The following is a 13752-nucleotide window of genomic DNA, read 5'->3' as shown; positions in this document are numbered from 1 at the left end:
CGCTCATCTCTAAAAACTACCACAGCACTCCACAGCGCTCCACAGTGTCATTGTAGTTCATTGAGGACTACAAGCTGACAGTCGCTAAGGCTGTCGGAACTTGTATGCTTTCATTCACAGAGGATAGGCAAGGGGGGAGAAGATCCCCCCACTAGCTGTTAAAGAAGGGATCAGGTTAGAGGGGGGTAGCGGGGGCTGGTCTGATCGCAATTGTTACATGTTACACCCTGAATATGGGTGTAACATGTAACATGTTACAAATGGTGAACTTTTCCTTTAATATGCACACTGACTCAGAGTCTTCCAGTTTAGCTAAAGATTTCTTGGTTTTACTGGATTGCTTTGACCTAACTCAATTTGTTTGCACCCCCACGAATATCAAAGGACACACCCTGGACCTTATCATTGCTAATGGCTCTTTTGCCTCTAACTGCCCTTCCCTTGACTTAGGACTGTCCACCTAGCTATTCTTTTCAATCTGAAATTAGCAGTTTCTAACATCTCCCTGTCTTGATTTGTAAATTATTGCAACTGGGCTTCTATTTATCAGCCCAAATTAATTTGCAAATTCTGTTACTTCCTTCTTACCCTGCATCTCCTCCTCTGACACCCTTGTTGACAAAATAGAGTTCTTGCCTATGTTTAATGAAGACTGTATTGCAGAGACTAGAGCACAGTTGGCGCTGTTCTGGCATGTCTGTTCATAATCAGATTTGGAAGGACCATTTGTTTGTCTATAAGGGTCAAATTGAGACTGCTAGATCAAACTAATTCTTCCATGCCATTGAAAAAAATCTTATAAGCCCTAGACAGCTCTTCTGCACCATTGACAGATTAAACACCTTGCTGTCCCTCCACATTGCCAGCTTCAACACAGCTCTGAAACACATTCTTAGATTTTTTTTCTCCTCAAAAATTGACAAAATAAGGCATCACATTCTTACTAAACCACGTTTCTTCCACATCACTTCCCTGTTTTACTGGTTCTTCTGTCTCCCAATTCTCTCTACTTAACTCTGCATCGCTGATTAAATTGGTCTCTAGTATGAAATCTTCCACCTGCATACTTGATCTTATTCCCACCCATTTTTTAAATCCTGTATGTAGTTTTCTGTGCCCCAATATTCTCAATATCATAAATGACTCCCTTAGCACCAATTTTGTACTAACAATCCTTAAAACTGCTGCCATGACCCCGGTACCTAAAAAAACAACAAAAAAACCCAACATGGCTCTGGATAACTTAAACAACTTTTGCCCAATATCAAACTTAACCTTCCTTGCCAAGATCCTTGAGCGGGCTTTGATATCTCAGTTACATAATCACCTGACTTTATATAACCTGTTTGAACCCCTCCAGATTGCACAGCACAGAAACCACCTTGGTCAGAGTCACTAATGACCTTCTGGGCTCGCTAACCATTCTTATTGTACTGGGTCCTAGTTCTGACTTTCATACTGTAGACCACAATCAATATTTTACTCTCATCTTGAAACCATATTTGGAGTCTCAGGATTGGCTCTGAAATGGAAAAAGTCATATCTTCCTGATTGCTGTCACTTTGTTTCTCTTGGCGGATTCCAGTCTGATTTCGGTCCAGTCAAGTACAGTGTTCATCAGGGCTAAATCTTGGGTCTTTTGAGCATTTACATGTTTCCACTTGGCCAACCGCTTAAATCACATGGGCTCAATTATCAATTATTTGCTGATGACACTCAGGTCTACATCCACACTAAACCTGATTCTACTTTGGCTGCTTCTCCCATATCTAACTCTATTTGTGATATAAAAATTTGTATGGAACACAATTTCCTCCAGGTAAATTGTGACAAGACTGAAATGATGCTTATTAGCACCCTCCATCAAGGCCAGTCCTGGTAGCCTATCTATGGATGGCACTGTACTTGAGTTCCAGTCTAAATTGAAAAATCTAGGGGTGATATTTGATGCTATTTTAACCTTTGATCCACATCTACAAAATGTTGTCCGAACATCTTTTTTCAACTTGAGAAACATTGCTCAGCTGCGTCCTATACTATCTTACACTGTAGCTGGAAAGCTGATCCATACTATTGCAATGCTCTACTCACTGGTGTACCTAAATCCATAATTAATCAACTTCAATACGTACAAAATTCTGCAGCAAGAATCCTGACTAGGTCTGGTACAAGTAACCAGGTAACCACTACCCTGGAGTCCTTGCACTGACTACCTGTCAGGTTTCACATAGACTTTAAGATACTCTTGCTCACCTATAAGGCTCTTCATGACTTGGCACCCCATTATCTCTCTGAGCTTTTAGCAACTTACTCTCCCCCTCAAAACCTCTGCTCTTCAAATTCTGGATCTTCTGTGCGCCCCCCCCCCTACTCACCTACATTCAATGGGAGTCTTCTCCTTCTATACCCCAAAACTCTGATGTTCTTTGGAAGTGAATTTCAGAGAATCATCTTCTCTAAACTCATTCAAATCAAACCTAAAAACTTCTTTCTTTAAACAAGCTTTAATGTAATTGTCCCTTTTTTTCCTATCCTGTGTATTTCTTGTGTGTTCTTTGAAAAGCGCTTTCAGAAGCTACCTTTAAAGGCGCTATATAAAATAAAGTTTATTATTATTGTAAATCTGTTTCTGAAACCAAAATGCAACCCTCAACATTTTTTAATTCTGGCAATGGGCTGAATAACCACTTACAATGATTTCTATAATTGCAATGCTTGCAATATTATTAAACTATTGTACTTTTGTATGAATTGCCATTGTGTGTGTTTTTTTAATTGTACAAACATAGAATGGAAAATGGAAACTCTACTATGATGAGACCCATTTTGCCTGTTACTGTAAATGGTATGTGAAAATAAAATAAAGAAACCAAAAAAGTAACTAAGAGACACACAAAAAGGCATCATATTTATTGATTCAAATGGTCTGCTTTGTCAAACAGAAGGATGTAAAGCAACTATATTTCTAGTGATGATTACAAAAGCAAAATAGTGTATTATCTTTGTTATTTTTGTAGATATGTGAAACCAGGCTAGTCTAAAACAGGAATCTTCTTCATGCAATTAGTACAGTAGAACAGGTATACAAAAGTTACCTTAAAGTGGAACTGTGTCACAGTTTTTAACTGTAAAGTGACCTTGTTATAGTCAAAGCTAAGATAACCCTAGTCTATAAAAGAAGAGATTGTATACTTACCTTTCCATTGTGTTAAAACTGCACTGCATTGATGTTCTTCATTCAGTTCAGGTATCAGATTCTTCCAGGTGTGCCAAATACCTGCTCCCTCCAACACACACTGTGATCTCTCCTGCTAGCTCATACACCCTGTGAAGATGTAGCATAGCTATTCATCCTTCTAGGGAGTTAAATGATATGATGGGATAATCTATTTTATTAATCTATCCATTCTTCTTAATAGTATTTGCTTCAGGGGACTGTCAAAGTATCTCATGGGCATAATGGTATAATCAATTTATTCCCAATTTCCAGCTGGGAAAATTGTTGTGCTGTGTATTATATAGTACTACGTAATTATATAGTATAGTAATTATGCATTCTGAGATAATTTAAGTGATATTGTAAGGGATTATTTATTTAGCATTTTACTGTAATTCATAAATAAATGTGTTTGTACCATTTGATCATATTTTCACATTCGTAAACAGCACATTGTAATTATATTCAGTCTATGTGGGGTTTCCTTATTCTCGTTATAGACATCACTCACACATTTTGGGGCAGATTTTTTCCTGAAATGGAAAAAAACCCCCAGTAAGTGCCAAAATATTGCTTTCTGCTGTCAGGATTCATTAAGCTTTTTCCTGTATCACAGATGGGCTGTGTATTGCTGGCAGCTGAAGTCAGGTCTCTGTGTTTCATGGTACGGGATTGTGGCTGGATCAGCGTTTCTCAGACAGTCAGTCCTGAGGACACACAGTATACTATGGCTTTTAGAGGAAAAAGATCAAGTATCTAAGTATAACAGAAGCTTAGTTCTGTAGGGGCTTAGCGTGAAACGAAACCATTATACCCCAGAAGGTAAAACAACCACAGACATTTCTACTGTGTACTTGCATTTTGTTGTAAATTGTAATCTTTTTTTGTTCTAGATGTACCCATGTCTATACGTATTTCTGACTGTAGTTCTATGTGAGAAGGTGCGTGGCTTAAAAATGGACTATAAAGCTGATATCTGATGCAAGGCTTTTTAAATTAATCTGTTGCGGACTGTTGTGTTTTGGATATTACAGTCGGATACATACATGTCCCCCAACTGTCCCAGATCCCTTGGGACCATCCCAAGATTTGAATAAAATCCCATGGTCCCAGAGGCCCATGACACTGAAGAACAGTCCACTGTCTGAGCATTTTGAAGCATCATCTGTCAGGGATTCGATAAGTAAAACTTTTTTTGTCCCCTAGACATAAACAAGCTGTGTTACCTATGCAGTACGAACAAAGCTCCACTGCAAGGGAGGATTTTTGGGTTTTGTAGAGTTGGCCTTTAAAATACATCTAAACCCAAACTGGATGGCATACAATTGCTCAGAAACTGTGTATCATAAACAATTACTATTTGTTTTACATAGTATACAGTTGTCCCCTTTTTTCATCCTTATTCCCATCTCAGTACTACAAATATTCTCCATTCTTATTTAAACACTTTGTCTAGATGCACTTACTCCAGTGTCAACTGCACATCATTATTCTGTACTGGCTTTATGATAATGACAATAGTGGTCCATATTTGCACAATGTGTGAATGTTGTCACCATATAACAGAAAGTGCCAGAACAAGGACCTTCTTGTCAAGACCATCAGGTATTATTTAAAACTATGGATTTAAAGTGGTTGTAAAGTTTTTTTTTTTTTTAATTAAAATAACAAACATGTTAGACTTACCTGCTCTGTGCAATAGTTTTGCACAGAGCAGCTCTGATCCTCCTCTTCTTGAGTCCTCAGCTGGAGCTCCTGGCTTCTCACCCCCGCCGAGTGCCCCCACAGCAAGCTGCTTGCTCTGAGGGCACTCATTCATGCTTGTTCCCAAGCCATCTCTGTGTGTCTCTAAGACACACAGAGCACAACTCGGCCCTGCCACCCACTCTCTCCTCACTGGCTGTAATTGACAGCAGCAGGAGCCAATGGCTTCTGCACTTTGTCTGAGCTGATGGGGATGGAGAGAGTCGAGAGAGCCTTTGCTCTTGTGCACATTACTGGATTGAGATCAGGCTCAGGTAAGTATTGGGAGGGGGCTGGGGAGGGAGCTGCATACTGAAGGTTTTTTACCTTCATGTATAGAATGCATGAAGGTAAAAAACCTTCAGCCTTTACAACCAATTTAAAGAAATTGGCATTGGGTTTATGTGTACTTTAATTATGCTTTGTGCACCCTTGGCCTGTTAGATGACATCTGTCATCTATTCATTGAGGTGTCCTTCTTTCTCAAATTCCAAAGTTGTGAGGTATGCACATATGAGGGGTCGTGTGTGTTGGTGCTAATGTGTAAATATGACCAAATGCATTTGTAGCACTACCCCCTTAGGCGTTGCTAAAGATTTGGGTCTCCCTATAGTCCTGCACAGCCAAGCAACACACATTTTCTCAGACTTGCATTCCAGAGACAGTAAACAGTCCGTGAGCTTGGTTTTAAGGGGTATTGAACTTGGATGGGGTAAGGAGTGTATGGGATGTCCAAGGGAACTTCAAACTAAGGACAACTTCCTGGCAACTATATAAAAGTCTTTACACAACAAACCTCTGGGAGAGCTCTCCAGCCTCTGCTGGTGTACCACCCAAGACCCCAGATAAATCCTCTTCTTTACCCAGGAGTCTGGAGCAATCCCTGGGCAAGGAGATCCAGGGCATTCCACTCTCAGATGAACAGTCCAGGGTAAGTAGCTAATCAGGTTTACCACCAGAGTGCTCTTTACCCCTTAGCTGGCCCAGGGGGTGTAGGATTACTACACTCAGTTTCTTTCCTGTAAGCTGGTGTTGGTACAGTAGGTGGCTGCCTTCAGGCCTTCTGCTGGGCTGGCTCCTTTCCTGGCTCCACAGGTAGTCCTCCCTCCGGGGACCAATGAGGCCAAGTGATACTCCCTTCTAGGTCCTGTCCTGTAGGTAGGCCCGTTCCCACTGGGCCCCCCCGGAGGCTCCTGCATCTCAGGCTTCTCTCACATCTTCCACTCAAACTCTCCTGCTACTGAGCAGGATGTCCTGACCCCATGCCAAGCCTCCTGCCTGGGGATTGGTCAAGATCCCCTAATTATGCAGATCAGCCCCTCCTCACCCCCACCCACTACTTCTAGAATCTTCTCCAAAATTCTACAGCGGGGGGAGGTATCAAGGAACTGATCTACAGAGCCTCTCAACCCTGACCTAAATTTGACCCTGCTGACTATTCCCAGGCTGCTGCTCAGCCTAACTAAAAGTTAGCCACTAGCTCCCCCTGGCTACCTTAAGAGGCACTACACATTCAAAAACATTTGTTTTAGATCACAAAATTAGTCTTTTATATTTGGATGTAGCATGTATGTTCTTATAGCATTACAAACCAAAAGACACTGGAAGAGGTAACCTTTAATATATAATATCTCACATTTAAGATAATTTTTATTCCCCCTTGTAAAGGTAATTAGTCAGAAAAAAATATCTGCGTCATATAGTAAGTACGTACTCTTCTTGCTCACCTAGAGTATAATAGAAATAGCACAAGAAAATTGCTTTCATTTATGTTGAATGAACACAGTCTTGTGTGCAATTTGTCACCTTGGGTTTAAAGTAATTTAAGAGTGAAAAAAATGGAGCTCATTGTCTAATATACTTATTCTTGTATTTCAGTCATGATACATACAATGAGTAGGACCAGACAGCTAAAATCCACCCTAAAGAAGCAATCATGCTAATTGAAAAATTAAAAGATTAAGGGAAGCCATCTTTGAAGCTTAAAGATCACTAAAAAGCAATGTAACTAGCCACACAAAATGAATGCCATTTGTCAAGGTTAAATGCTTAGTGTTTAACCACTTAAGCTCTGGAAGGTTTTACCACTTGACCAGGCCAAATTTAGGCCAAAATGTATTTTGCTACATGTCTTTGGTAAAAAAAAAATCCCAATAAGTGTATATTCATTGGTTTGCGTGAAAGTTATAGTATCTACAAATGATGGTATATATTCTGGATTTTTTTTTAATTCTAGTAATGGAGGCGATCAGTGACTTATAGTGTAACTATTATAGTGCGGAGGGCAATCTGACACTGACTCACGCTGGGTGGGAACTGACTAAATGACACTGACATCTCCAGTGACAATAATACAATGATCAGTGCTAATATGCACAGTCTCTGTACTAATGACACTGGCTAGGAAGAGGTTAAAATTTAGGAGCAATCAAAAGGTTAATTGTGGGCCTACCCATGTTTACTGTGTGTAAAAGTGTGCCGTTTTACTAAGCAATGTGCCAGGACATCGCTGCTGTATGTAGAGAGCCCTGTGTTGTTTACCAGCACAGGGTTCTCTTCTGTCATTTGCTCAGGTGATCAGTGGGTACCAGCCATAAAATTGGCCAGGTCCTCCTGATTTTCTTGTGCTATAGCGAATGATATCACTAGAGATGAGCGAATCGAACATGACGAAGTGGAATTCGTTCCGAAGATTTGGAAAAATTCGATTCGCAACGAATCCGAAGATTAGCAAACTTCGGATGCACGAATCGAATTTTCCCAAAAATGGCGGCGACATGTGTGGCGACGGAGAAAATGGACAGAGAAGATGGGGCGGGGATCTCTGGGAAGGCGCGCAGACAAGGCACGCTGACCCATAATGCATTCATGACATGTGATCGCATTAGCCAATCAGCAGCCAGCCAGCACTGTGTAATGGTGGAGCTATAAATCGCGGCCATCTTAGAATTCTCCATTAGCCTCCGGTCATTCAAGAGAGACAGACCTGTGTGTATTAAGGGACAGAGTTAGGGCCACAGAGACTTTAGGGCCACAGAATCGTTACTCAGGGACACAGAATCGTTACTCAGGGACACAGAATCGTTACTCAGGGCCACAGCTATCAAAGAATCGAAAATTTAAAGTGACATACACCCTTTTTTTTTTTGGTGGCTGTCGTGCACAGTTGGTGCTGCAGTTTGCCGATTGTGCAAAATAAACTGACTTTCTGCTTCACAACCACTATTGTACGTTCAAAGAGTTAAATCCATTTACACGCCGGCTGGCGGTAATATTTTTTGGGTGATTAGTGCATTCCAGTGACACAAACGTACAGTTTCCAGTCAACGGCAAGCTGCAATTGACCGATTGTGCTAAATAAACGGACTTTCTGCTTCACAACCACTATTGTACGTTCAAAGAGTTAAATCCATTTACACGCCGGCTGGCGGTAATATTTTTTGGGTGATTAGTGCATTCCAGTGACAGAAACGTACAGTTTCCAGCCAACGGCAAGCTGCAATTGACCGATTGTGTACAATAAACTGACTTTCTGCTTCACAACCACTATTGTACGTTCAAAGAGTTAAATCCATTTACACGCTGGCTGGCGGTAATATTTTTGGCCCCCTGTACCGGCTCCTCATGAACGTGGTTCAGCGGGTTTGCATCACTTAACGGCAAATCGTTGACAAACGCTGGGACGTTCAGTGTTGTGCGCATTAAGCCAGACACCAAAGGGCAGCACAGACTTGTTATTACTCGCTCAAGCATGGCTGAACAAAACCAGTCTCTACCACAAATTGGACCCAGACCTGCCCAGGGTCTCGTAAGTAGATTGCACGGAGGAGTAGAGTTCGTTATTGGAATTAACTGTGAGGGACTTTTAAACCTAGGCCTGTGTATGGCCTTCAATTGAAGCTGCTTCTGCTTCAATTGAACTCTTGATAGTCGTCTCCCCACGCTGCTGCTGGGGGGGACTTTTTAACATAGGCCTCTGTATGGCCTTCAATTTTAGCTGCTTACGCTCTGCCACTCTGCCATGGGCCCCTGTACCGCCTCCTCATGCTGCTGCCAGGCCCGTAATCTGCCATGGGCCCCCGTACCGACTCCTCATGCTGCTGCCAGGCCCGTAATCTGTCATGGGCCCCTGTACCGCCTCCTCACCCCAGAGTGTGTCATGGGTCCCTGTACGGCCTCCCATTGCTGCTGTCTCCATCGCCACACTCTGCCATGTGCCACTTTCAGGTCTCCTCACACTGCTGGTGGGTTCCATTTTGTCATAGGGTGCTGTATGGCCTCCCATTGCTGCTGCCTCCACCGCCACACTGTGGCTCCACACTCTGGTTTTGGCCCCGTGACTGCCCAAATGAGTGAAGTGTGAGGTGATTCTAAGATCGACGGCACTCATCTGCATGTCATACTGACTGACAGTATTATTTCTCTTCCCCAGCAGACTCCAAGGGCATTTAAATTAAAGGTACAGTGTTCTGCACTAATATAAAGGCTCTCTGAAGCCTAGAAACACCCTTTTTATAAGTTAAATTCGCAGCGAATATATTCGGCTCGAAGCGAATTTATTCGGCGAATCAGCCGAACCGAATTTTTGAATAATTCTCTCATCTCTAGATATCACTGCCGGGGTGGTGGGCATGCGTGTGCTCCCTACCCAGAAGAGCCTGATCACATACATGTACGTGATCCAGCACAGCGTGTTTGCTCTGCTGCAGAATATCTGCAGTAGGCGATCGTGGATGTACTTAATGATTAAATGTAACTTAATGTAACAAAAACTTTTAATGTTATCATAAAAAACTGTCTGTTGTTGGCAATTTATTGACTTTGATAGTAGAAGCTTAAGTATATCTGGTTAGTTTGATCAACAAAAATAAATTAACTTTTCAGATATAAATAGAGGTTTTTTTTACAAGATTTTAAGCCCTGTTCTGGTATTTTTTTTATTTTTATGTTTTGGAGAGTATGAAGAAGATATAATATTTATTTTTGTCTTTTATCTCTGTTTGTGATCCCAGTAGAGAGAGTTTCCCTCACTTCCTGTCCTTGGGACGTCCTCATGAAATGAACATGTTTGGCTGGAGTTTTTAATTTATTGACATATCATTACATTTGAACACACAATTCCCATCCACCTTTGAATTCCAATTGTACTTTTCAGTAGACTGGAAGCAGATGGAAAGCTTAACATTAACTACAGTATTCTTAAAAACATTCCCTCCTCCCTGCTTCTACCTATCCTGCATAGATTCCAAGGGAGGGGGAGTGAACATTTTTAAGAATAGTTGGTGGTAGGCTTTGCTACCAGTTTAAAGCCAGCCACAGATGATGCAATTGTTGATGGGGGAATCCCTCCCATGGAACTATTGTGTCCCTGCCAGGAGAACACATAGATTATTGCTAGTGGCTATACCAGCTGCAACAGTCATACGACAAATCCAACAGGCTGATTTACCCAAGTCATACAACAATCAATTTGAGTACAATTAGCGTGCCCATAGTTGGTTTGAATCTCGGTCGGTCCTGCTGAACCGGCTGAGTTTCGAACCATCGATGGCTAGCCTAACACTGATATTCATAAAATAGGTTGATTTAATAGGAATATTCTAAAAGTGTGTTGATTGGAGATTAGCAGAGTGAGTTGGCCAAATTGATTTTGCAATGAATTTACTAGTTTTGTTGATATTTTACCAATTTTGTCAAAGTGCAATCTCTCAGTTTCACCTATTAAACTTCTTACTTCCAAATTTGTTTTGAAAAAAAATCTACTTTGTAATCTACTTTTAGGGTACTTTATTTAGTTTTCATTATATTTGTGTTTTTTTGTCATCCAGAAAAAGCCTCAAAACTAGTTTCACTTTGTTACTGGGACCAGTCTTCCCTGGGCTAAGACCTACCAACTGTCATTCCGCTGTCCAGTCTGGTCACCCTTATTGACCAGGGGAGTACTCCAGTTGTACAGGAGTAGTTCTTAAGTAAAAAACACAGACAAATTAGCATTTTGTTTGGCTGAAAAAGTTTATAACAAGATTCTTGAAGTATCTGCTCTTGTCTAATTACCTAAAGCCATAGATGTGTAGCTTAGTGTACCATCAAGGCATTCAGTAAGTACAGGGGTGATGTACTCCCTTGGATTTAAGTAATCCCTTGCTGTCCAATCAAGAGGCCTAATAAAAATGAACTTGCAGAGTGTTAGAACAGTATTAACAGACTTTTATGGAGTGGCAATAAGCAGGTGAATGGCAGGTTTCCCTGCTATCTGCTGTGCTAGCAAGCCATGATAACCAGAGTATCTGGTACTAATACCTAAATAGTTTCAGGTCGCATTTAGCAAATTTGCCCTCCATGGACAGCAAATTAGAGATCTTTATAGTTCACTGAGTTTTCTTTTCAGATGCTCACAAACTTGAGTTGCTTTCTCAAAATAGATCTAAGAACACTCTACGTACTCAGGAGCAGCTTGATCATTCTTCATGGTTCCTCTGATTGGTAGGAGGGGAGCAGTCCTAGATAGTTACCAGTGAATCTCATGTATGTGCATTGAAAGATATTCTTTCTTATGTAATTGTGAGAAACTTAACATGTTACTTTATTTTTTCCAGGGGGAACACGGCGATTTAGTGGGGCACAGTGGCACCTACAGAAAATTGTGAATGACTCGGTGGACAGCTCTGATGATGAGTTCTTTGATGCAAGAGGTATGCAAAGTTTTGTGCACTCTGGTTTTGTTATTGACTTGTAAGGCTTAATATAGAACTCCAGCTTTTTATAGAGTTTGGGTGGACATTTGTAAATTTTCTATTGCTATCTGTACCCTCATTACATCCTTATGTCCTGCCCCAGTGACAGTCCTCTTTGTAAAAGGGAATGGGTAGAAATGTCTGCAGTGGAAACAAATACAGCAATTAAAAATTTGCAGAAGTTATAACTAGAGATTAGCGAATCGAACTTGGCGAAGTGGAATTCGTTTCGAATATTAGGAAAAATTCGATTCGCATCGAATCCGAATTTTAGCAAACTTCGGATGCACGAATCAAATTTTCCCCGATCAGCCGGCAAAAGTGTCACTGCAGAGAGCTCCGCTATTTCTGACAGTTCTCTGACAGTTTATTTACAGCGGTTGAAACATTGTATCTATTCGTTTCCATTTAGGATACAGATGTTTTTATTCGGAAATAAATAGATACAATGTTTCAACCGCTGTAAATGAACTGTCAGAACTGTCAGAGAACTGTCAGAAATAGCGGAGCTCTCTGCAGATACACTTTTTGCTGTACTGGAATTCTTCTTCTTTTCATTCTTCTTCTTTTCATTCTTCTTTTCATTCTTCTTCTTCTTCTTTTCATTCTTCTTTTCATTCTTCTTCTTCTTCTTTTCATTCTTCTTCTTCTTCTTTTCATTCTTCTTCTTCTTCTTTTCCTTCTTCTTCTTCTTCTTTTCCTTCTTCTTTTCATTCTTCTTTTCATTCTTCTTTTTCTTCTTTTCATTCTTCTTTTTCTTCTTTTCATTCTTCTTTTTCTTCTTTTCATCTTTTCATTCTTCTTCTTCTTCTTTTCATTCTTCTTTTCCTTCTTCTTCTTCTTCTTTTCATTCTTCTTTTCCTTCTTCTTCTTCTTCTTCTTCTTCTTTTCATTCTTCTTTTCATTCTTCTTCTTCTTCTTTTCATTCTTCTTTTCATTCTTCTTCTTCTTCTTTTCATTCTTCTTTTCATTCTTCTCATTCTTCTTTTCATTCTTCTTTTCATTATTCTCATTCTTCTTCTTCTTCTTCTTCTTCTTCTTTTCATTCTTCTTCTTCTTCTTCTTTTCATTCTTCTTCTTCTTCTTCTTTTCATTCTTCTTCTTCTTCTTCTTTTCATTCTTCTTCTTCTTCTTTTCATTCTTCTTCTTCTTCTTCTTTTCATTCTTATTCTTCTTCTTCTTCTTCTTCTTCTTTTCATTCTTCTTCTTCTTCTTCTTTTCATTCTTATTCTTCTTCTTCTTCTTTTCATTCTGCTTCTTCTTCTTTTCATTCTTCTTTTCATTCTTCTTCTTCTTCTTCTTCGTCGTGCCCCGTGACTGCCCAAATGAGTGAAGTGTGCGGTGATTCTAAGATCGACGGCACTCATCTGCATGTCATACTGACTGACAGTATTATTTCTCTTCCCCAGCAGACTCCAAGGGCATTTAAATTAAAGGTACAGTGTTCTGCACTAATATAAAGGCTCTCTGAAGCCTAGAAACCCTTTAAATAAGTTAAATTCGCGGCGAATAAATTTGCATCGAATCAAATTTCTCCCGCAAATTCGGCGAATCAGCCGAATCGAATTTTTGAATAATTCGCTCATCTCTAGTTATAACCCTTCCCTTGCTAATGAAAGTGTGTTATTGCAATTTATGTCCCAACTGGAGAATCTGCTCTGCCTTTTCCATGTGTTGTGACCTTATTTAAAGGACAAGGAGATCTTCTAACAGGGATACAGAAGGTAATAAAAACCTGAGAGGTTGTATCTCTGCTAACATAGGTTTTAGTAGGCAGTAAGTTATTCTTTGGTGAGCATATAATGAAAAGCATGTCAGCCAATAGTAAGTAGCTTTAAATATGCTTGGGATTAACATAAATCCATGTTAAAATTTATATATATATATATATATATATATATATATATATATATATATATAGTCAAACTCGATGGACCACTTGGTCTTTTTCTGCCATCACTCTTCTATGTTTCTATGTGTTTGTTCGTCTGTACTGAAAAATAATGAGTTTATGCGGCCCCAGTCTGATAGGTTCTGTACTTTGTAACCCAGCATTCA

General features: G+C 40.1%; 1 protein-coding gene across 1 annotated transcript in view; it reads left to right on the top strand.

Annotated features, from left to right (window-relative positions):
- Positions 1-13752, top strand: part of PITPNM3 (PITPNM family member 3) — a 728404-nt gene that overhangs the window by 316655 nt on the left and 397997 nt on the right. Inside the window, exon 2 of the mRNA XM_089683787.1 lies at positions 11557-11652. Coding sequence (XP_089539913.1) covers positions 11557-11652 — 96 coding nt within the window. The remainder of the gene's footprint in view (positions 1-11556; positions 11653-13752) is intronic.

The sequence above is a fragment of the Staurois parvus genome, unplaced genomic scaffold, assembly GCF_062004578.1.
Source record: "Staurois parvus isolate SC_StPar_1 unplaced genomic scaffold, SC_StPar_1.0 ptg000321l, whole genome shotgun sequence".
NCBI classification, from domain to species: Eukaryota; Metazoa; Chordata; class Amphibia; order Anura; family Ranidae; genus Staurois; species Staurois parvus.
This window is presented reverse-complemented; position numbering and strand designations above follow the sequence as displayed.